At 43.6% G+C, this 25,009-nt stretch overlaps 2 protein-coding genes across 8 annotated transcripts in view; both read left to right on the forward strand.

The window, feature by feature from the left end:
• FCF1 (FCF1 rRNA-processing protein) overlaps positions 1 to 8,237 on the forward strand; it is a 97,690-nt gene extending 89,453 nt beyond the window's left edge. The window contains exons 2-8 of one of the 2 annotated variants that reach the window (XM_072930262.1): positions 25 to 93; positions 245 to 316; positions 575 to 723; positions 1,135 to 1,207; positions 2,087 to 2,174; positions 2,627 to 2,721; positions 4,831 to 8,237. In XM_072930262.1, the coding sequence (XP_072786363.1) occupies positions 25 to 93; positions 245 to 316; positions 575 to 723; positions 1,135 to 1,207; positions 2,087 to 2,174; positions 2,627 to 2,721; positions 4,831 to 4,879 (595 nt within the window). In that variant the 3' untranslated portion in view covers positions 4,880 to 8,237. The remainder of the gene's footprint in view (positions 1 to 24; positions 94 to 244; positions 317 to 574; positions 724 to 1,134; positions 1,208 to 2,086; positions 2,175 to 2,626; positions 2,722 to 4,830) is intronic. The other variant, XM_002199916.7, reaches the window with a different exon arrangement.
• A 575-nt stretch (positions 8,238 to 8,812) lies between these two features.
• The window catches only part of YLPM1 (YLP motif containing 1), a 36,521-nt gene continuing 20,324 nt past the window's right edge, over positions 8,813 to 25,009 (forward strand). For 3 of the 6 annotated variants that reach the window (XM_030274690.4, XM_041716797.2, XM_041716798.2), the window contains exons 1-5: positions 8,816 to 9,929; positions 14,974 to 15,210; positions 16,126 to 16,320; positions 17,494 to 18,236; positions 21,061 to 23,376. In XM_030274690.4, the coding sequence (XP_030130550.4) occupies positions 8,892 to 9,929; positions 14,974 to 15,210; positions 16,126 to 16,320; positions 17,494 to 18,236; positions 21,061 to 23,376 (4,529 nt within the window). In that variant the 5' untranslated portion in view covers positions 8,816 to 8,891. Of the gene's footprint in view, positions 9,930 to 14,973; positions 15,211 to 16,125; positions 16,321 to 17,493; positions 18,237 to 21,060; positions 23,377 to 25,009 lie in introns of all 6 variants that reach the window. The other 3 variants (XM_041716799.2, XM_041716800.2, XR_012056422.1) reach the window with 2 other exon arrangements.

A 25,009-nucleotide genomic window follows, 5' to 3' on the forward strand; every position in this document is an offset into this window, starting at 1 on the left:
GCGGCTGTGTGTCCTGAACTTGCAGGGGAAGCAGAAGAAGGCGCGGAAGTACGCGGTGATGAAGCGCATGATCAGCCTCCGGGACGAGCGCCTGTGAGTGCGGCTGCGGCTGGGCCCTGCCCCGCGCGGGCCCCGGAGCGTCCTCGTGTCCCGCTCGAGAGAGGCGGGAGGAGGTCCCGGCCTCTCCGCCGCCCGTAGCTCTTCCTTGTCCCTGTGCCCCAGCAGTGCCTATGTTTCTTTGCAGTAAAGAGAAGGATCGCGCAAAAGCCCCCGTGAAGAAGAAGGAGGACCCGAGTGCCATCAAAGAGCGGGAGGTGTAAGTGCTGCCGAGGCACTGGGGAGGGAGAGAAGGAAGGAGGGAGGGCCGGCCACTCTGCAGGCTGGAACTGAGGGTGTTCCTGAGCGATACTGTCAGAAGAAGTGGTGCCCCAAACCGAAGCATTATGCTTGGGATGCAGCGGGAAGCGTGATGGGTCTTTCTGTTCATTACTCTTCTTTCATTCTGTGCAAGTTGTAGGATTGGATGTGATGTTAAATGCAATTAACTGATTTGAATTCTTTGTCTTCCTGGCAGCCCCCAGCATCCCTCTTGCTTGTTCTTCCAGTATAATACACAGCTGGGCCCTCCTTACCACATCCTGGTTGACACTAACTTCATCAATTTCTCCATCAAGGCCAAACTGGACCTAGTGCAGTCGATGATGGACTGTCTCTATGCCAAATGTGAGTTTCTGCACTACTCACAGCTCCTTCAGACTACACAGTGCCAGTGTGCTCGTAATGTGCTTTGTCAGCCTCATGCCACTGGCTGAGAATAACAGAAATCTTGCAGAAAGAATGTGTGCTGTAATCATGGAGCTGTGGTAACCCTGGCAATGTCTCTGGTTTCAGTCAAGTAACAGTTTTAAAATGCTAATCTCAGCAAAGCTAGAGTACTAATAACTTAAAAATCTAAAATTACCATGGCATGGTTAAACTTGGTGGCTCTATATTTCATCACCTTGCAACATTATCGGTTGACACTGTAAGTAATACATTATAGAGTTCCAAGATGTTTTTGGGGCATGTGGGCAGTATGTAGGGGTCTGGGAATAAATACTGCTTTGTTTTAATGCGGCCTTTTTTTGCATTTAGGTATTCCATGTATCACAGATTGCGTAATGGGTGAAATCGAGAAGTTAGGACAGAAGTACCGTGTGGCATTAAGGTAGGTGCAGGTTGTTCTCGGTTTCTAGAACTTAATGCTTTAATATAAATAAATGAAAAACACTTGCTATGACTGGTGCTCCTGCACTAGAAGGTGGTTAGGTTGTTGCAGGATCCTGAACTTGGTTGTATTTCTCTGTCTCTATATCAATACAATGGCTCAACTTTTAGAAACTAAATACTAGGCATGAGTGCACAATATTAATCTGTAAATCTTTTAACCTCTTAAGACTTTCAAAGTAATGCTTTTTTCTGTTTCTCAAAAAAAAATCATTATAGAACTGCTAAAAATGAATAAAGTGACCCAAGTCTTACAAAATATTTTCATTCCTACTTCATGTTATTCTTGTATGAGTAGGTACCAAGTACTGATAATCTAGAACCAGGTTATTATGTAGTCTGTACAAAACTAGTCCAATGTAGTTAATGTGCATCACTCAGATGTAATGTTCTTTTTATTTTGGCTTGCTGTTTTGTAAAGTATACGAGTGCATATCCTCAACAGCTTTGATGTTGCCCTTCAGACAGGAGGTGAAATGTCCCTTTATGCATGGTACAAATGATCACATGCCAGAAGTTCTAGTTTTTCCCAGATAACGTACTTCCAATTTTTTTTTGACAATGGCCTAACATTACACAGATTTTGAATCCAACAAACCAGTACTAAGAAATACTTAACCTATAATAACTAGACAAATTGCATTCATTTTTTTGCAGGTCATTTCAGTTGACCTTTGTCTACCATTTACTCTATCACTTCATCCCTTGTTTTGAGAACAATGTTCTGTATATCACAGAAAGGGGTGTTCTTGTTCCTCCATCCTATGTTACTGTACCCTCTGGTCTGATTGCTGTGATGCTGCTTTTTATGTCCCCACAGAATTGCCAAGGACCCTCGGTTTGAACGCTTGCCGTGTATGCACAAAGGAACCTACGCCGATGACTGCTTGGTGCAGAGGGTCACTCAGGTATTTCCCTTTCTGACATTTTCTATACCGTGCTAACATACTAAAAATTCCTGAACCCTACTAATTACTGACTGACTTAAATTTTCCACACAGTAACTATAAAATCTCACCAAGGGGCATTTTCAGTTCTAGCACAACTTTATTTGCTGCAAGGTATTATCTTCCCTGAACATTCCTGTTGTATAGGACAGCATCAAGAAGCACTTGGGATGGGGAAGCTGTCAGCTTGAAGGGCTGGACAGAGTTTCAGAGATTTCTTGAGTCTATTTTGATGGGCAGAAGGATGTTATTAGTCTGCTGTGGAATTCTGTACAAGTCCTGGTACTGCCTTGCTAAGGACATTCAGCCTCCTTGTGTTCAGTGAGCTCATGAATAGGAGCATTTGGTCAGCCATGACTCCTTTTTGGGATTCACTGGTGTTGAATCTGACTTGCCTTCTTTTTTTTTTACAGCACAAATGTTACATTGTGGCCACAGTGGATAAAGAGCTCAAGCGGAGAATACGAAAAATCCCTGGAGTGCCCATAATGTATATTTCCAGGCACAGGTAAGGGCCCCCTGACAGGAAGGAATCCTGCCCAGTGCAGTCCTTGACTGACTGTCACCATGCACTTCTCTCCTTCATTGTCTGTAGTGCAGGCTGCAGTAAAGGGCCTGGTGTTTACACAGAAGTTGAAGCACGGCTACTGCTGGGAAGAGACTGGTCACAGACCCATTTTTATTGCAGTCTACATGTTCACTTGTCTTTGCCTGAAGAAGTGGTTTCCTTAAGGCTAGCATTTCCATAGATCAGTTTTGCTTACCAGCAGCAGCATGACTACAAGGCAAATGCATTCTACAGGTTCTTGAAGAAAAGAACCATTCCTGTTTCATATTCTGTTCAGTAGCTTTGTGTACCCTCAGCTAAGAGACTGAATTTGCTTCTTAGCTAAAAATCAAACCAACTCAGAAGGATACTAGTGCAACACATTTGAAATTAGGAGTTTGTTTGCTATAGATACGTAAAGTTTTAACTGATTTATAATTAGAATGTGGCTCAAACGATTTTTCTCTCAAAACACCTTTTCTCCTTATTCACTGTGGCATGAACATTTGGAAAAGACTGCCAAGGGTGGTGATGGAGTCACCATCCCTGGGGGTGTTCAAGAAATAATTGTACATGGCACTTAGTGCCATGGTCTAATTCTGAAGGTGATATTCAGTCAAAGGCTGGACTCTGTGATCTTGGAGGTCTTTTCCAATCTAAGTGATTCTGTGAATTATAAGTTGAATGTCTAAACATTATTTTCTGTGGTGATCTGCTCTTAAATCCTAAATCAGATCTTACAAAACTGCAGGGTTTTTTTCTTCTCTGGAGATGGTGAGTTTTTGAGATATCTGATTGCTGAGTTTAAGGTGAAGAATAACAGCAACCTTATGAAGACTTTTTACTTTCAGAAATAATATTTTTCTTCCTGGGGATCTGAGCTGCAGATAGAAATGCAACAATTCACTATTCAGTTTACCTGAAAGCCTGTTGCTGCATGGGTGTCACAAATGAATACTTTAGTCCACTTGAAGAATCACAGGGATTCTTCACAGGGAAAAGCAAAAGCAGCTTTTAATACAAGATTGTAGTAGTGTGATTTTAACAGAGTTTAATGGCAAGGTTCATTCTATTACTACATGGATGAAACATACAAAGGAAAATTGACTTTCAATCACTTTAGAATGTTTTGTATGGAGATCAGAAGTGCAAAGGATGACCCTCTCATTGAGTCATGAGGTTCAATAAGGATCACCTTGTTTTCCAAATCTCCTGATGGAGTCCAGCTGCAGCTGCATCCAGTCTTAGTCCCAGACTTAGTCAACAGTCTTTGTCTTAATTAGATTTTGGAAGCACTTAATCATTGACTAATTTAGCATTTATAAAGTGATTCTATAGGCTTTACTACAATTATAGCAGTGACTTAATTATAGTTTCAGGAAGCAATGTTCATTCTATACTCAGTAAAAAGTATATCAGTCAATTCACATGCATGCACACTGACACAAAGATGTATATGTAAATATATAAAGGTACCAGTTAAAAATTCCCCTCAGCTTCAGTGAAACATGCAGAATGTCTCTGCATTTCTCAACAGGCCAGGCTTGAGTGACAATACTCAAGTGTCTCAGCCTTGAGACCAAGAGGCATTCTGCTCAGAGAGAGGTGCAGCCCATGGCAGTCCAGGAAATCTCGAAGGGCCTCACCTTAAGACCACTGCTTATAGGGTCACAAGATGATTGCTTTTAGTCATGCATAAATTTTACATCTTGGCCATAGTCCAGACTGGTAACTACTAGAGTTTCCAAAACTCTGGTAACATTGGTACCATTCCACTGAGGCCACAACTTAGATAGGATTGTCAGAGGATAGCTGACAATCTCATCCTTCGCCACAGACCGGCAACGGGAGTTCCCAGTACAGTCAGTGCTGTTCTCACCTCAGCAAGGCTTCCTGGTGTGCTCAAGGGATGCTTCACCACCTAACTCATTACACAAAGGCCAAGGCCTAGCAGGAATCCCTGAGATGGTAGTGCAGCCTTGAGGAGGAAGAGGGGGTAGATGCACTACCACAGTGGGGAGGGGAGCATTGTGGAGTAGATTGTCTTCATAAGTTTTCCTTCTTTTTCAGGTACAATATTGAGAGGATGCCAGATGATTATGGAGCTCCTCGATTCTAACCTGTCCAGTCAAGCCATCAATGCCAGGACTGTGAGCCAGGATAAGGGACCTTCTGATTCTACCCTCCTCCTTTCTTCTTTTGTTGGAACTCTGCTCATAGGACTGTGGATAACACCAAACTGACTTCTTAACCTTGTTTTTCTAAGAAAAAGCTATTTGGAAGAGTCTGGTTTTATTTATCCATCCTCTGCCTTGGTCTGGTTACCTACAGCTGGGAGCAGCATATGGGAAACAGAGGGCAGCAGGACCAAGAATATGCTTAGCTCTGCATCGGGACCATTGGAAAAAGTGATTTCAGCATTTTGAATTAAATATTGATGATGCAACTCTGAGAACGAAACCACAAGAGATTTTAAAGGTTCTTACTGCTGCACCTGGAGTACACCTAGGACAGGTATTCCTTTGGGAAGCTACCTCACACCCGTTTAGTCAAATCAGAATCTGCATTCTGCAGAAAATGACATTGGATCTGCACCTCTTGTGGCTTTCTCTGGAAAAGCAGTCTAGATTTTAATTCAGAATTGATAGGCTTTTATTCAACTGCACAGTGAATGAAGTTTATGTAAGTGTCCGCTCAGACTGCTCTTCCTGTACTTGGTTAGCTGGCAGCGCCGTCCTTTTGCTTACATTTAGAGTGGTGGAGGGCAGGACAGGGTTGGGTTGGGACAAGTCTTTTGCTCCTGTTTGTTTGGGTCCTATGCACCTCAAAGCCTTACCACTTCTGTTATGTATCAGGGCCAAGAAGGGAAGTGTCTAAAGGGCAAAGGTATTAATGTGGGCTGGGAGCACAGTCGTTGTGGAGGAGTAAGAACAATGGTTGCAGATAGAGTCTTCCAGAGACCTGCAGAATTTGCTGCAGGGAAGAGGTGGTCAGGACAGGAGGGAGAAGAAATTATTAAACCACAGGAAGAAATGTAGGGGGAAAAGTATTTCAAAGCCATAACTTGGCTTTCTTATATCTCCTCTGTTTTTAGCAATATATTATAATATATTATAATATAATATAATCCTGGCCAAAATGCTAGAGGTGTAGTACAGGAGAAGACTGAAAATTTATATTCTTGGTATAATTAAAAAAATTTCTGAACCTTAGCAGAGCTTTATGCTGTAGTCCTTTACACTGGTTTGGCTGCAGAGGTGGCCACAAAGGCCAACAGCATCCTTGCCTGTGTCAGAAATAGTGTGACCAACAGGACAAGGGAAGCAGTCCTCCCCCTGTACTTGGTGTTGGTGAGGCTGCACCTTGAGTCCTGTATTTAGTTCTGGGTCCCTCATTACAAGACAAGACATTGAGGTGCTGGAGTGTGTCCAGAGAAGGACAGTGGAGCTGGTGAAGGGCCTGGAGCACAAGTCTGATGAGAAGTAACTGAGGGAGCTGGGGGGGTTTAGTCTGGAGAAAAGAAGGCTCAGGGGAGACCTTATCAGTCTCTACAACTACCAAGAAGGAAGGTATAGCCAGGTGGGTGTCAGTCTCTTCTCCCAGGTAACAGGTGACAGGATTAGAGGAAATGGCCTCAAGTTGTGCCATGCAAAGATTGGATATTGGGAAAAAATTCTTCACTGAAAATGTGGTCAAGCATTGGAGCAGGCTGCCTAGGGAAGTGGTAGAATCCCTGGGCCTGGAAGCGTTAAAGTGTGGATGTGGTGCTGAGAGACACGGTTTAGTGGTGGATTTGGCAGTGCTGTTTCAATGGTTGGCAATTGCTAAAGATGTGTTAGGAGGGTTGGAGAATGAGCAGAAGAAAGTATTGGCAGTGAGAAAACCCATCAGGAAATTTTCATTAATTGAGTATAATTGGTAAGAAAAAACTTGGCTATTAACCTGAAGAGCCTGGTCAGAAGATAAATAGGACAGGACAGGACCACCTGAATGATCAGCTTCTTCTCCTGCAATGCCAGACAACCTGTGTACTAAACACTTGGTTCAGAGGAAAATATTTACTACATGCACACAATGGCATCCCAGTGTCTGATCCAATTTACAGTATATGAGAGGAGGAAAGATCATTGTCACAGGAAAGAGTTTGGTAAACTAGAGTATTTTGATGTTCCCACAAATGCAGAACTCTGTTAGTCCAAACCAGAAGAGAAATTCCTGACTCAACTCTGGCATTTGTTTTAAATGTGCACAGGAGTTAGATATCAGGTGTTTGCAGTGTTTCTTAGTAATTAGAGAATTTAGCCTCCCTGCTAACATCCTGTCTCCTGCTATAGCCAGTTTCCATAGCTTCATAAGACAGAGAACATATGGGAGCACCACATAAAGAAAATCTGAATATATGCAAAAAATGGTAGGAAATAATTTCTACTCCTTTCTGGAGCCACCAGAAAGTTTAAGATTACTACAGGCTTACTAGATGAAGAAATTTAAGCTGCTGATCCAAGATGTGACACTGGTTAATTGAGGGGTAACTGAAATATGGTATAATAGTGTTTAAAAGCAGGAAGAACATGAGCTATTTAAAAAAAAATTAACCCAAACCAACATGATGGCACCCTTTAATGTTACAGACTGAACAGAATAAAAGAATAAAAACAACATATTCTGAATAGAAGAATCATAGGGCATAATGTAAACTTAACAGGTTGGTTTTTTTTAAAGATTGGGTAAGGCCAGTGTATCTTGTCTGGTAGGAGTCAACTGTAGTGCAACCCAAACCAGATTTGAATATTGAAGAAGCATCTGTCAAGTTATTTGGAAGTTATATTTTGGCTTCCACAATGCAGGCTGGAAAACAATTGTCCTGAAAACGTTTAGGTACATGTATTCCCTGACAAGGGAAGTAACAAATCTCTTGACAGTATTGCATAACCACAACAGACAGCAAAAATAGTAGGAGAGACCTGCCTGCAGGAAATAACTGTTAGTAAACTGATCACAAGGGAACTTACATACAGTGAATAGATCAGGAGGATAAATTAAAGGATGTTTGCAACAGGAATTCCCTATATTGGAAGGACAGAGTTTCAAAAGCTTAGTGAGTAAACTGGCCCATAGAACTTGGGTATATAAATGCTAAATACAGTATAATGAAGAGTAGATGCGGAGTAAAAACACAAATGCTATCTGAAAGTCATATTCACTGCAAGAGAAATCTAAACAGACCATCCTAAATTGAAAAGGATAAATAATAGTCTCTTAATGAAAAGAAGGGATACTAAAGAATAGAAAAGACAGTTCTATTAGTATCAAATTAAGATAGTTTTCTTAAATATTTGCATCTCAGTTGAATTTAGTCAAATATTTTCTTGCAGATTCGTGGTGTATCTCCTCTGTGGATTTCCTGAAATTTAACAATGAATGAACATAAAGTCCAGTTTTTCTACCAGAGAGAATAAAGCTTCTCTGCCTAACAATGTGATTTTCTTGATATTTCTCCTGACTGAAAAAATCTTAGGACCTTTCCTGCACACCTGCCTTTGATCAGGCACGAAGTAGTGAACATGACAGAAATGGCTGAGGGTTCCTGTGCGTGTAGAGGAGACGGAGCAGGACACCGCGTGCTGGCGTGCTGCTGACCCGGAGCCGCCAGGCTGCACTGCCCAGCTGCTGGAATTCACTCAGAGGCACTTCAGCGCTTGGCATAAATCATATTGCCTACAGAACATACTTGTATGTTTAACTCGTGCTTCGGCGTGGGTAACCGAGGGCATCGACACCGCCGCCCCAGGGACACCACGGCCCGCGGGAGCGCCGCGCCCGCCACACAGAGCCCAGCTTGCGGGGGTCCTGGCGGCACCCCACACGCAAGGGAAGGCGCGGCGCCGGCCCGCAGTGGCCGCCGTGTGTCGCCAGCCCCGTCCGGTCCCTTGTCCCCGGCCGCCATGTGTCGCTCCGGGCTGCCCCCGGCTCCGCGCTGCGGGCAGCTGACGCTAGGCGGCGCTGCCACCCGCCCAGCGGGGCGCTCTGGCGCGGCGCTCACGCTCCACTGCCCGGCGGGGGCGGGGCCTCTCCGCGCAGGCGCCGTGCGCCGCCCGCCGCCGCGGCCTGTGTCCGCTCCGCGCTCCGCCATGTACCCGGCCTGGGGCTTGTACGGGGCGGCCGGGCACTACCCGCCGCCCCCCACCTCCATCCCGCCCCCGCCGCTGCCCATCCCTCCCCCCAGCGTGCCGCCTCCCGCCGTTCCGCCGATGCCGCTTCCCAGCTACCCGCCGCCGGGGCCCGCGCCCCCCGCCGCCGCGCCGCCGCCCGCCGGTTCCTCGGGGTTCCTGAGCCTGCAGGAGCAGCACCTGGCCCAGCTGCAGCAGCTCCAGCAGATGCACCAGAAGCAGCTGCAGTCCGTACTCTTGGGCCCCCCGCCGCCGCCGGGCCCGCCCCCGCCGGGGCTGCCGCCGCCGCCGCTGCCCGGCTCCTTCACCGACTGGCAGCAGCAGCCGCCGGTGCCGCCGGTGCCGCCGCCGGTACGCAGCTACCAGAAGCAGTACGCCCACCGTGAGCCACCGCCCCGCAAGCCGCCCCCCGCGGCTCGGGACCGCGACGGGCAGGAGCCGCCCGGCGGGCACGGCGAATGGGGCGAGCCGGTGCCCGCCGAGTCGGTGCCCATGGACATGGAGCTGTCCTCGCCGCCGCAGTCCCCGCAGCCCGGCGCACAGCCCTACCTACCCCCCGCCCAGCCCTACCTGCCGCCGCCCCAGACCGAGCCTTACCTGCCCCCCGCCCAGCCGCCCCCAGCCCAGTCCCCGCCGCTCCAGCCCTACCTGCCCCGGGCGCAGCCCTCCCAGCCGCCCCCCTCCTTCTCCGAGCCCCCGCCCTCCTACCTGGAGCCCCCGCCGGTCACCGCCTCCCAGCCCTACCTGCCGCCTCCTGCCCAGGGCTACATGGCACATCCCCAGCCCTACCTGCTCTCCTCCCAGAGCTCTCCTTCCCAGCCCGCGCAGCCCGCCCTGGCCCCCTCCATCCCTCCCCCGGTCAAGCCGTCGCAGGCTCATTTCCCGCCGCCCCAGACCTCCTTGCCCCCGCCTGCCGCTGCCCAGCCGGAGGCCGCGCAAGGTGCTGCCAAGGAGGGCGGTGGCACGGAGCAGCCGGACCCCTCCACCATGACTCCCCAGGTAAGGCCGCCCGGCTGGCAGCGGGGAGTCGCAGGACAGCGGTGGCGATGAGCCGCTGGCAGGTACGGGGTGTTGCAAGGGTCCCCGAGTAAGGACAGTTAATAAACACACCGTATTTGCATAGTATTGAAAGGATTTGGACGCAATCCATGTAAATGTGGCAATGGCGCAGCTCAGGGGTACCTTCTTACCCAGTGGTGTTTGTAGGGATGTAACAAATTGGCATTTCTCAAGAAAAAATTGTTTAGGGAAAAATGTAAATCCTGGCTGACTTGAATTTTCTTGCGTGTGTGTTGGTCTCTGGAGAATGTATTCCAAAGTACAGCATGTGGGTACTGTACCTGCCTCTAACCCCTGTTGGCTTTGTCTGGCCTCTTCTGAGATGCATCAGGTTGTTTCCTTGTTGCACGTTGTGGGATGTCACTCGTCTTCAGTGAGTTCTTTATTGCAGCTTTTTTAAGTGGTTGAGTTACAGTTTTCTACCTGATCAGTGTAGAATTGTGATTATTTTAATCTTATCACACACAATTAAAGCTGCAGAAATGTTTCACTTGAAGTACGTACTTGCCCTCTACTTAGACGTAATCCACATTTTGTGCTACGTTGTGTTTGATCTTCCAGTATAAAATTGCATAGGGCATTGTAGGGAAATGTTCTGAAACACCTTGAAGTGAAATATGTCATAGCTGTGTGATTTTTATGTGTACACTAGGGCCAAAATACTGCTAAATGTTTGTATACTTCACTTCCTAAATGAGACCAGTTCCAGTGAACTTGATGGGACCATGCATCTGCATTGTCAGGGACAATCGAGGCTTAAGGTTCAGCATGCACAGCAAGACGCATGTGTTGAGGCCCTCAGCTATGTCAGTGGGTCAGGCACATCCACTGAGGCTTTTGCATGGGTTTAGAGTTATCTTATGGAGATCTACCTGCAAGAACAAACTGAACTGCATACTTTGAAATTTCTTTATTTAAATCTATTTTTTGCTAAATTGATCTTAGGGTTCTGATTTGAAGCTAGGTTTGCAAAAATTCTATTGTGTCATATTGAAGTCACTGACACTTTAAATTTGCTAATTGCTAGGACATGCCATTTTTCCATTTGCACCATATAACTAATTACTGCCTGGCAAAGTAGTGCTTTCAGTTCATTTAGCTTAATTTTATGAAGGTTTTGGACAGTACTAATTGATCTTTTATCGTGATAATAACAAGACTTAATTTTTTAATGACAAAACCAAAACCTCAAAAAGTCATGTGTAGAAAGTGGTGCTAATTTGGTATTGAGTCAGCTTGTTGACTTCTTATTGAGCTCAGTGATAAAATATTGGTCAAATAACTCCAGAAGAGTTGCAAGTAATGCTTTATTGTGGTGCGGGCATGGAAGCAGCAGAATACTGCTGAAGTTTACATTGTCTGGTTTATGAGTGTTTATGTAAACTATCTTGAGTAGTTTGCTTGCTCTCATTCGCAGTTCAATGTTATTTTAAAAGGAATATGATATTTTCCTGGTCATAACTTTGTTATAACAGCCAAAATTGTATCAATCTGTCTTAGGCTGTAAAATAAAACAGGCTTTGGAGTAACAAGCTTTTGCACAGCAGGAATAGGAAAAGCTAAGTGTAGTGATGCTTTCATGTCTTTTAGTAATCTGAAAAGCTGAGTGAAGAAACAGTGTAATTTGTCATTGTAGTATCCTATTAAGCCGTTGTTTATACTGGCAGTTGAAAGCAATTATTTATGTTTCTCATCCCACAGTAAGAGTGGCTGCAGACAAATATATCAGTGTTTTTCTCTTAAATCAGAAGATATTATGCAATTTACCATGAGTTGGTGTTATATTATTTTCCTTTCCTGTCTAAGATACTGTTCTTTGCCTTGACTGTTTAGCGTTGTTTCTTCCGTGAATATATAGTTGGATTAATTTTCTGGATTCTTGTCAAATCCAGTTGAAGTAACTGTGGTATTTCCTTAATGTTCCATCTCATACTTGGGTAATGTATGCTGCTATTTGTTTACCATATCACAGACTGGGTAAAGTTGGAACACATCAAGTCATCTGGTTCAACCTCCCTACTCAAGCAGGGTCATCCCAGAGCACGTTGTACAGGGTTGTGTATTCCAAACAGTTATTGAATATCTTCACTGAGAGAGACTCCAGTCTCTTTGGGAAACCTGTTACAGAGCTCAGTCACCTGCATGGTAAAAAAGTTCTTTCTCATATTCAGGTGGAACTTCCTGTGCATCAGTTTCTGCCCATTTCCCCTTTCCTTATTCCTTGGCATCACCAAGAAGAGCCTGGATCGTTCCTCTTGGCACCCTCCCTTCAGATACCCGTGTACATTGATGAGGTCCCCTCTCAGCTGTCTCATCTCAAGGCTGAACAGTCCCAGCTCCCTCAGCCTGTTCTTATTAGAGACAGATACTCCACTCCCTTGGCATCTTCATTGCTCTCTACTGGACTTGTTCCAGGAGTTCAAGTCTCTCTTGTATTGAAGAGCGCAGAACTGGACACAACACTCCAGGTGGGACCTCATTAGGGCTGAGTAGCAGGGCAGGATCACCTCCCTCAACCTGCTGGCAATAGTCTTCCTACTCCAAGGATGCATGGGTACATCTGTACCCATAAATATGCATTTTATCTACATCTGTTGCAGCTACCTCAGCTTTACCACCTCACCATTTAGCAGACTGCTGCACTCTTTAAACAGCCCCTTTGTTTTGTAGAGAGTGCTAAACCATTCTTTTGCAATTTTCAACTGGAAAGGACATAGTGTGTCCCAAAATAGGTATTATGTTATGGCCTAGGGTCACCTGTATTAGCTTTGGAGTAGTCTTTTGGTGTGGACTTCACATTAACACGTTTGGTGGTATGTCCTGTGGTCAGGAGCTGATAGTGCTGGTTTCAGTGTTCCTGTAAATGCCACAGGCCTAGTCTCTTGATCAGCCAGAGATGGGAAAAGGCCTCTGTTGATGCTTGTGTATTCCATGGGTTTAAGGATTATAATTGGACTTGAAAGATGACAAGTTCAGTTGAATGACAAGTCATTGTGAGGAGGTAAGCACTCAATGACTGAATTCTTCATCAGGAAACATTTTCTACAATAGCACTTCCGTTTTGCTCCAACTACGCTGTAAAAAATCTACCTTTCTGCTTTTCTTATACTTTTTAGATAGCACAGTAATAGATGTCATTGATTCATCTGCTGAAAATAATAGGTAATTATATTACCATAGCTGTGGAAAGCCCATGTCATATTATGAGTTCTAGTCCTATGTCCAGTTGATGGAATGAGGAGGAAACAAAATGGATCTGTGGAGACAACAATTCTGTGGCAGTAGAACATGTGCTCACCCATCATAGCATCTAGCACCATGATGGCAAATCACCTTATAGTGAGTGCCTTTTGAAATGGATAATTGAATCAGGTTTTGTATAGCTGGGAAAGTATGCTCCTCGCTTGAGTTGCTTTTACTCCAGCATGTTGTTGAAGGTTTCTGAGAGAGTCTGTGCTGAAGTGTGTGTAAGCTTCCACCAAAACTATGTTCCAGACTATGGAACTCTTCTGAGACATATTCTTGTTAAAAAGATTCAGGAATAATTGCATGATCAATTTAAAGTCTGTGAAGCATAGTCTCTCCTTTCCTTAACCTAATTTCCAAGTTACAGAAGTATTTTTTTAAAAAAATACACCTCCATATTTGTGTTTCCTACCAAGAGGAAACATCATTTCTGATCTGAGCATAAGGTAGGTTTCTAGCAGAAAGTTACTCTTCTTTTAAACCTGTTTGAGATGGGCAGAGTGATTCACTTTTGAGAAATCTCATCAGACAGCACTTACTGCTTTGATGTTGTCACACTTTTATTTTAAAATGCCTGCATCTTTTGGATTCTTTTGTGTTTCTAACTTGGCTGTATATAGGTGTTTTTTCTTAACTGTGCATGCTTGGATGGAAAGAAAGAAGGTCAGTCACAGATTCTCAGAGGTAATGGAATTGAGAGCACAAGAATGGTTGCACCAGGTTAGGCCAAAAATTAGAGTATTTTATCATTCTGTCTTTGATAGTGACTAAAAGCAGATGTTAAGAGAACAACTTAAAAATCAAGCAATACTTTCCTAAGATACAGGAACTGTCTTAGCTGCAAATGGTGTATTTATTTTCAAAATACGTAGATTTTTCTGAGCTATGTCTTAAATCTGCAAAATTTTAGTCCTTGGGGAGGTCTGTGGTAGGGACTCTGGTGGCACAAGACCATGTCAGGTGAAGAGTAGCCTCCCACAGATGTCTTTCTGTTAATTTGATACCTGATATTTTTCATATTGGAAGAGATACAGAACCATTGTTTCTTATTCAGGTCTCTTTGGGACACTACTACTTAAGTGTTGAGATACAATCTCTGGTCTTTGTTCTTTATGTTAGTGGCAGCTTACTTTGAAGCTTCTGTCGTCTGCCTTGAGTACTCTTAATTCAGGCAATACTAATCTTCACTATATCCTGGTTCTGATTCTTCTTTTTCTTTCCATAGCTTTGTTCAAACATCTTCACTACAATTTCTCAGCTGCCATTTTGAATCTACTTGATGTCTGTGTTCTCTGTTCATCCTCTTCATCTCTTCTGTACATTTCCCCCTTTTTCTCTTTACTGTAGTTCTTAGATATAAAAAGCTGTAAAACCAATAAACATGGTACTTACAGCATGTCTGTAGTAATTTGCTTATTATTGCCTGTGCTCCAGATTTTTGTTAGTATTGTTTGCTATAGTTACAGTTATAGTTATAGAATAGTATATATTCTATAGTTATAGAATAGTAAGCTTGTTGGGGTAAAAAGTAAATTCTGTTATGGATTCTGTGCATCACATAGTGGTTTCTGAATTTTGATTTGATCTTCTGACATCCATTGCAATACTGTTGCTGAAGAAGTCAGTTTTTCCTCAAAACAGTTTTAAAAACTTTTCTACAGTATGACTCTAGTGACTGTCATTAATGATTTTGTATTGTTTTTTCTTGTGAAACTTAGAAAATCTACATCTATTACAGGAACAGCAGCAGTACTGGTACCAGCAGCACCTGCTTAGCCTGCAGCAAAGGGCAAAAGCCCATGCTCAGGGACAGCAGCAGATGAAAAGTCCAGTAGTGAAGGATGAGCAGAGAGCAAAGTCTGAAGAAGAGAAAATGAGTGCTCCAACTCAACAGTCTGAACCTCCTCCTCTTAATGAATCCCTACCTCCAGCATCCAAAGAAGACGAGTCTTCTCTTACATCCACTGAAACTCAGGTAAGCTTTGTAAAGTGATGCCACTCCATTTGTGTCCTAGACGAGCCAAAACCCCAGGAAAATTAATGCCATCAAATTCTCTTGTATACTCTGTAACAATAACTAAATATTGTGAAGCAATCTTAAAAAAGAATTTCCTAAAGCTGCACCAATTAGAAAATACACTTCTTGTATATAAAATTACATGTTCACCCACACGTGCACCGAGCAAGTCTGAGCTGACTCTCCCACACCATCCACAATGTTGTCATCTTTATCTGTGAGAGCACCTCATGATATTGAAGTGCAAAACCAGGTAGGTACTCAGTAGCTGAGGAATGCTATGTTTAAGACACTGTTTCTTCATTTCTTTCTGGCACTTTGTGCATTCTGGCTCCCCTTCTCTCTGTGCATTAGAGTTGTTCTGGAAGTCAGGAATTTTGCACAGAGGTTTGTTCATCAGCATGCTCAGTAACAGTTACTGTAGAATAGATGGAGGTCATGATTGATATTTGAAGAGTATGTGCTCCACTTTAACTTACAGCATGCAGGTTCCTACAAAGTGGCAGAAATAATGCCCTTGGAGTTACTTTACCTCATCATGAAAAAGCACTGTTTCTCATTACATTTGCTGTGAGTGACAGATAACAGAATTTCATTACTCTCTTTCCTGTAGGTTATTTCTTTATACATGAATAACATAATTGCCACCAGCCTAACCTTTAGACTGTTCACATTAAGAAAAGATGTGTTCACATTCAGAAAAGGTGGGATAAAAGTCAGCCTTCTAGAAGCTGCGGGTGGCTGGAACACTAAAGTAGAGTGATACAGTAAGGAAGAGTGAGAAAGTTCCTGTAAAATGCATAGTGACCAAGTGTATTTTTTTTCTGACAGATGCAACTTTCCTTTGTTTATAGTATTTGCCTTTTTCTGTAGCTCAATATTGAACCTCCTGATGACCCTGAAGAGGATTTGAGATTACAGCAATTGCAAGCGGCAGCAGCTCAATGGCAGCAGCACCCCCATCAGCGGGTTGGGTTCCAGTATCAGAGAATAATGCAGAAGCACGCTCAGCTGCAGCAGATAGTACAGCAGTATCAACAAATCATGCAACAGCCTCCACACTTAGAGGTGAGACACTAAGGAGGTGGTGTTTGATATACATCCTGGGTAACCCAGCACTCATAGTCTGCTGAAAAACACAGTTGAATAATTTGTAATGGTTGACTCATTTGTCTAGCTATGTTTTCTGCTTGGGTAGAAGTTTATATCTATTTTCCCTACTGCCACTCAACTTCAGAATGAAAAAAGCTTTGACAGATGGTGATAAAGCTTCAGTAGGATGAGAAATACAAGATTTTACACTTCTTGTAAGATTTTTCACATGCACCTAGGTGATACAGGAGCAAAGCTGAACACAATATTGAATTTACTAAGCTTTGAATGTTTTGCCACTGGAGAAACAATTGAGAAAGGTCAGGTAAACAGATGATTGCACAGAGTAATTTGGAAGCTGCTCTTTTTTACAAAAATAAGTATGTACAATGAAAAATACAGATGCCAAAAATAGACAGTAAATGTAATTTAAAAGATCAGTATCTCACATTATTTTTAACTCAAATAATCAGTTGAAACCAGTATTGTAATATTTAAGCTTTTAAGCAGAAGTTGATTGCTGTATTAGAGAGTTGAGTCAACTCTTACTGGGTTGGTAGAGTTCGTATATTAGGCATTTTTTTTAGGTTGGGCTGTCTTAATGTTTTGGGGTTTTTTTTAAATCTCTTTGGGTAAACCTTAAAAATCTCAGGCAAAATCAAGCCATGAATATTATGATATCGTCACATAATGAAAGAGCTTGAAAGAAGCTTCATTTGTGCAAATAAGATCTAGCAAAGGCTTAGAGAAAAATAATTACAGATTGCTGAGGCAATTCTGAGCAGGATAACAACCGAAACTGAAACCTTGAGAAATAGTCACATAATGTATCTATGTAAAGATTGATTTGGGGTTTAGCCATTGTTAGGATGCAGCATTAATACAGTTTATACAGGTTATAGGTTTCTTCAGCTGTCCTGTTGAAGTCATCTATACATAGATATAGTATATAGTCATAAAATACATAGATTTTCACAATACCTTTAGATGTCACTGTTGTTGTTTGCTTTTGTTTCGGTGTAGTTCTTCCTCAGGCTTGTGCCCATGTCATCAGAAATTGTGATATTACAACTGATACTGAAATACATGGCTCTAAGAGTAACTGACTAACTAAGGTATTTTGAACCTATTCTTGTCATCTCATTGCAGACAATGTCAGTGGATATGCAGCTGCGACATTATGAGGCACAGCAAAAACAGTTCCAGCAGCTTCATAAAGATTGGGAGCGTTCAATGAACCAGCAGTGGCAGCATCAGCTTCAAACCTACCCTCACAAAGACCAGCTTCAAGAGTATGAGAAACAGTGGAAAGCATGGGATGAACAGATGAAGGTTACTCAGTCACATCTACAGGAAAAAGTGACCTCACTCCAAAATCTGAAGAATCAATATCCTGCAAATGTTTCGCTGCCACCTCCATTTATTCCATATTCCCAAACTGGTCAAGGTGGCATTCCTATTATGCCTCCAACTTTACCTTCAGCTACACCTCCACTGGTCCCCCCGCCTCTCTCTTCTGTTTCCCAGTTATCCAATTCCTCTGTCCCTTCAGGATCCAGTTCTCAAAGCAGTCAAACTACTGAAACACCAAGGCCAGCTCTCCTTCCCACCCCTGGTACCTATGCATCAAAAATAGCTAGTTCAACTAGCTATTCACCTTACCATTCTCAAGTAGGTTCATCCTTTGGCTCATCTGACCATGGAAAGTCTCAAGGTCATCTTAGTAAACAAACTGTAAATATTTCATCTGAACAACAGTGTGGGGAACTGAAAAGCACTTCTGCAGTATCTTCAACACACACACCTGTTGTGCAGGATAAACCAGTGAGGTCAGGTGGATTGCTTCCAGATCCTCCCAGATCAGCGCGTTTTGAAGGCCCTAGAGGCCCTAGGTAAGAATGTTTTTGTTGATTTATACATATTTCAGGCTACAAGATTTTCAGTCATTTATTAAGAAATGAAATATATATCTTTTTCTCAAGTCTTTTTGAGGTTGTGTGAAGTGCCTATTTGTTCAGTGTAGGTTTTGTTTTTAATGTATGTACACCATGCTCTCTGTATTTATATTTTTAAAGCAAGGATACATAGATGTTTTTCACCTGAGCATAATCTAGAATAGTTTACTTTTTTTTTTTTTTTTTTTTGGTAAAGTGCTTGAGGGTGCTGCCTCTTTTCATTCACAAAGACACAATGATTGATCTTTGAAAATAGGAAAGCTGTTGTAAATATTTGGTATGTATTTGCTGATTTTATACCTGTTATATAATTTAATTCAGGATCTTGTTTTTTTAATATTTTTCTTTAATACATGATATCAGGGTGGCAAAACTACATCTGTTCTGTCTGCTCATTAGTTCAAGATGGATTGGTGTGATGTCTGCTGAATCAAAAGGGCAGTGGTGTTCTGTTCAGTTGTTTCTATGCTTGCATACTCTGCTAGACTTTACAGTAATGTCTTTGTGGTTGTTCCTCTTCTCTTTGCCTCCAAAGCGATCAATCATGAATAATAATTTGTGAATTGCTAGCAGTGTACATGAGCTTTGTCTAAATGAATCATTTTCTACCTCCTGGTAGTTTTTAAAAAGTGTTTCTGTTCCTGCGGATTTGTTGGATGTACAGTTCTAGACAGACTGTTTTCATAAATTGCTAGTGCATGTCTTTTATGTGTGTTGATGTTGGAATCCAGGACATCCCTCTGGCTGCCTTGCATGTCTCAAGACCCCAGCAGGGGGCTCGGAGACCCTGGCAAGAAGTCAAAAACACTTGTGGCTTCAATTTTAGCCTGTGGGAGAGACTGCCAACTCTATATGAGGAATTACAAGCCAAAAGGGTTTGAGTAGTGTAGTAGGTGAATTGACACAGGGTGGAAAAGTAGAATTTTAGGGTTTTTTAGAATGTAATCCAGGGGTACAAGATGGAGGAAGTTGGGTGTGTCCTAGCCTTCTTTGCTTTTTTCTTGTCCTCCATGTCTTGGTATGGTGGTGACACTTTTCTCTTGGTTTAAGGTAGAGATTCACTGTTTAACATAGGTGGTGGGCATTGGCACAAATCAGTAAACATACAATATGTAATTTTGAGTATATAATGTGGGGGCTGCCCACAAGAGGACTCGAGGCACACTGCTATAGCTTCTGTACTAGGCAGACCTCAGCAGGTCAGAGAGACAATATTATAGACAAGAAAGAATAAACAACCTTGAAAACTCGACTTCACGCATTCCAGACCTCTTCTTCGGCTGCCAGGCTAGGGGAACAAGGACCTTCACACTGTTGGGGTCTCACCAGCTGACCCTGACGTGTTGGTTTAGAGCTCAGTGATATGCAACGATAGGCACAGGATGTCTTTCTGGGCTGGGAGCAGACATTTCTAGTTCATGTCCAGCTTAACATCCACCAGCAACCCCAAGTCCTTCTTGGCAGGGTTGCTCTCGATCCCATCATCACCCAGCCTATACTGAGACCAGGGGCTGCCCGACCCGGGTGCAGGACCTTGTACTTGGCCACATGAGATTCCCATGGGCCTACTTCTCAAACTTTTCTAGGCATCTCTGGATGGCATCCTGTCCATCAGGCATGTCACCCACACCACTCAGTTTGGCGTCCTCTGCAGACTTGATGAAGGTGTGCTTAATGCCACTGTCTATGTCATTGATGAAGATAAAAACAGTGCTCATCCCAGTCATCTGAGGGATACTATTTGTCACTGATCTCGTTCTGGACATTGAGCCATTGTCCCCTGTCCTCTAGATGTGACCATCCTGCCAGTTCCTCGTCCACCAAATAGTCCCATCCATCAAATCCATCTCTCTCCAGTTTAGAAAGAAGGATGTTTTAGGATGTTCATGTCAAAGGCCTTAAAAAAGTCCAGACAGGTGACATCCATAGCTCTTCCTTTGTCCACTAGTCACTCCGTCATAGAAGGCCACTGGGTTGGTCAGGCAGGACTTGCTCTTGGTGAAGCCATGCTGGCTGTTTCCAATGACCTCTGTGTGCCTTAGCATAGCTTCTGGGATGACCTGTGAGGTGAGACTCACAGGTCAGTAGTTTCCAGGGTCCTTCTTTCTACCCTCTTTTAAAATAGGCACAGTGTTTTCCTTTTCCCTGTTCACCTGACTGTCACCATTTTCCAGATATCATGGAGAGTGGCTTGGCAAGTATGGTAGCAAATTCCCTGAGTATTCTGGTATGTATCTCATCAGGTCCCATATTTACATATATGTATCTACATAAATGTAAGTATATGTCAATACATATACTTACATATATTCAGGTTCTTCAGGTCATCATCAATCTGATCTTCTCTCTTACCATGAGAGTGACTTTGCACCCCTAGTCCCTGTTTTGCAATCCATCCACTCAGGAAGCACAGGGTTGTCAGTGAAAACTAAGGCAAAAAAAGTTGAGTATCTGAGTCTTTTCCTCATGCATTTTTACCAGTTTTCCAGTTGTGTTTGTCCAAAGGGTACACTTTCTTTGACCTTTCCTTTCTGGCTGACATACCTATAGAAGCCCTTCTTGGAACTCTTTGCATCCCTTGGAAAATTCAGCTTCAGCTGTGCTTTGGCCTTCCTGACTCATCCAGTGATGTACAACTGTGAATTCCAAGCATCTAAGCAACTTGACTTTAGACATGAGTTCTCTATTTTGTGCAAAATTAATCTGTAGGACTTTCATATGACATGTTATTTGATTAAAATTTCTGTTGTGTCATCTGTAGATTTGATGGACCTCGAGGAAGAGGATATGACAAATTTGAAGGCTCAAGACAGAGAGGACCTCGTTTTGACTCCCAGCGCTCAGAAGGATACAGGTCACGTTTTGACCGACAGAATACAGATGGACAGTCTTCAAGTAGATGGGGCTCTATCCCCCGAGGACCAGCAGGACAATTTTATACAACAAATACATCACATGGACACGGTTCCCGACCTAGTGGTCCACGGTGGATGGGGCCCAGGCCTCATTTGGGACAGCAGCAGCAGCAGCAGCAGACACAGATAGACTCAGAGTCAGAAAGCAAAGAACCTTTTACAGACACAGCTGGTGATCAGCAGTCTGTAAACAGAACTGAGTCTACTCCTGATGCACAGAGTGCAGGTCCCATTGAGCCAAATGAGGATCTGACAGACACTCAACAGGAACCATCCAAACCTGAAGTCAAAGAACCTAGTTCAGACCCTCCTAAAAAGTGGACATGGAGTTCACATGATCCCAACCAGCAAGTAGAAGAGTCCAAGGCACCCACCCCACCTATTCAGAACCAGAATACAGTAGCCCCTGCAACAGGAAATCAGGATTTGAATTCACCAGATGGCCAGTTGACTGCTTCAGATAGCACCCAGGGCCTACCTGGACTGGAAAGCAGAGGAAAAGGGCCATTCATGCATGAAGATAGAGGAAAGGGACCAGGAAGCAGAGGAAGGGGCCGTGGCAGAGGGCAGGGGGATGGCCGCGGCTGGGGAATGGGCCGTGGCAGGGGAATGGGAAGGATGGATGGTGGCCGGGGAATGGGAAGGATGGACGGTGGGTGGGGAATGGGCAGGATGGATGATGGCCATGGCCGGGGAATGGGCAGGATGGATGATGGCCGTGGTAGAGGATATGTATACAGAGGCAGAGGGCAGGCTAGGCAGGCATCCATCCGTGGCAGGGGAGTGTTCAATAGAGCAGGCAGTAGGGAGAGGATGCCAGATAGACGGTCAGGCAGCAGGGAGAGGATGCCAGATGGACAGTCAGGCAACCGAGAGAGGGGGCTGGGTGGACGGTCAGATAGCCATGAGAGGGTATTCTCTAACCGAGACAGAGAGCCCCCTGGACGGGCAGGCAGCTGGGACAGGGGACGGGCAGGAAGCCGGGAGAGAGGCCCGGTCAGACGGGGCTGTAGCCGGGAAAGAGAGCCCATGAGAGGGACAGGGAGCCGAGAGAGGGAGCCCATGCGACGGGCAGGTAGCCGGGAGAGGGTCCCCGTCAGGCGGGCCGGTAGCCGGGAGAGGGTTCCCGTCAGGCGGGCAGGTAGTCGGGAGAGGGACCTGGTCAGGCGGGCAGGTAGCCGGGAGAGGTGTCCCATCAGAAGAGGAGATAGCCATGAGAGGGAAGCAGGAAGATCTGAAACAGGCAATATGGGTAAACCCATTCACCTAGGAGATGACCCTGACAAATTGCCTCCATACCATCGAGATGAAACATTCAGAAGTTCTTGGGGTCATGAAGATGATACAATGCAGGAGGAATTTCCTTTAGATAGTCACGATGACCCATCTTTGGAGCATGAGCAATTAGACGAATGGGAAAGAGAACAATACTGGAGAGATCACAATTCTGATTATCAGGATGATTCTGTACATGCATATGACAGAGATGACAGGTTGCAATCCCACCATTCACTGCCTCCATTGTCTCCCTTACCACCACTACCTCCTTTATCATCTGATCATGACAGGCGAGATTTGTGGTGGGATGACTGGAAAAGGCCAAGAGAAAGGGAACTAGAGAGAGATCTAGATAGAACTGGAAGATCCTCAGATATTTATGATCAAGGTTTAGACAAAGAATGGGATAGAGACTGGGACGTGAGACCTATGGATGACAGAGAAATGGGGAATCGTGACCTGGATATCCCCCCTCTACCACCATTACCATCCCTTCCACCTCTGGACAGGTATCGTGAAGATAGGTGGAGGGATGATAGAAACAGAGATCATTATGACAGAGATCTCAGAGACAGGGGGGAGCTTAGGATTCGAGAATATCCGGAGAGATATGACACATGGCGGGAGAAGCAAGACTACCTTCCTGAAAGGACTGACTGGGAGAGGGAACGGTTGTCGGATAGGTGGTATCCAGATGATGGAGAGAGACTGCGGTCTTTGGATGACCACTCAGATCCATCCCTTCCTCCCCCTTCACATTCGTCTGATATGCTGGGAGCAGATTCAAACCTGGACTCCGACCAGTCCTTGGGAGGAGTGATGGTCCTAAGCCAAAGACAGCATGAGATAATTCTGAAGGCTGCCCAGGAGCTCAAAATGCTTCGGTGAGTTGCCTGGTTCTGTGATTTTGAATAGGAATCTCATTCTATGGGATCCATTTGAATCAACATGGTAATGGATTCATTTCTTTTGCCCACACCGTGATAGTAGGAGCTCATGTGGAACAAGTTATTTGGAGTACCTTTACCACAGTTTTTATAGGTGGACTTTTTTTTCTTAAATAGATGATTGTCCCTTTCCCCGTAAATATGCTATTCCCTATATGTTACTTTCCAGGAAGAGATCTGTCCCATCATCTGACCAATCTATTTGTTATCCTCAAATAAACTTGTGGATAATTGTTTTTCAGTATTTTTGGTGGTGTCAGATGAGCTTAGTGATAATTGTTTTTTAGTACTTACCCCTCAAGACCTACATTAATGTGCTTTTTAAAACCTATTGTTTTGATATTGCTCACTTTTAAGTTAAAGCATGAGTGGATTTTTGTTCGTTTGGTTTTTTTTACAGAGCTTCCTCATTTGAAACCAAATATTGTCAGTGAACAATTTTGTCAAATTTGGTTTGATCTTAAGTTGTGGGAATCAGCATAAAAGGCTATAACAATTAGGAGGATATGAATGCAAGAGTTCACCAAGACCGCATTTTTAGAAAATAGCTGCTAGACTTCCTAAGGCTTTAGTAAGTGTTTATTATGAAATTAATGATAGGAAAGATGAGGCTTTCAACAACCTAATCTAATGAAAGGAAGGCTGGAACTAGATGATTTTTGAGGTCCCTTCCAACCCAATCCGTTTCATGATAGAGATGTTTTGCACTTTTCCTCAGGCTGTTTTGTTTTCAGATTCATAAGATTGCTGAGCACCTGTCCCATATGGAAGGTCTTATTGTATGCCAAAATGCAAGAAAAATAAATTTTTTTTAAGGGAGAACTTTTATTCTGAATAATTTAATAATTTACTGCAATTAGATTAGTTCAGTGGTGTTATTAACTGTGAAATCTGTGTTCTAAAGTAGTATTTGCTAAAAGTTTGGAGTAACATTATTTTCAGCTTCCTGACTTTCCCACTGCCTCTGTTGCCCAGCATATGTTTTCCTGTTTATTGTGACTAGCTGCAAGCCAGTCACATGGGCTAAGGACCATAGTTTGGGAATCACTATGACAGAAATTTATTAGGTCTTGCCTAAATAATTTAAACATAGTCACTAAATGTTTTATGTAAAAAGTAGTTACATATACATCTTTCAAAGCTGGTAAAAAGGGGAAATATAAACATGATACTGATTTTTAATAGAATATGAGGGTAATCTTCAAATTAGTTATATTGGTACTTCTCATTAGTTCTTACAGGGAGATAATTTAAATCTGACAAGTAGTAACAACTTTATGGAGAGTACTTATTAATTTTTATGGGGATTTTTTGAGCCAAGTGTTATACCAGTAGTGTGGTACATAACTGCTTTCATCTTCCAAAACTAAAGCCTTCATCTGGCTTTGCTTTTATTGTTTGTAAAACAGCATGGTCTCAGCTGCAGACTGTTCTGTATTTGTGATCTAGTGTAGTGCTCAGTTTACTCTTTGTATTTACAAAACGCTGAGGATTCTTTTCTTTGAGCCAAGTTCCCCTTCTGCTGAACACTGAATAGATGCATTATTGGTTACAGTGGTTTCTGTTTTGT

This window comes from Taeniopygia guttata, chromosome 5 (genome assembly GCF_048771995.1).
Source record: "Taeniopygia guttata chromosome 5, bTaeGut7.mat, whole genome shotgun sequence".
Taxonomy (NCBI): Eukaryota; Metazoa; Chordata; class Aves; order Passeriformes; family Estrildidae; genus Taeniopygia; species Taeniopygia guttata.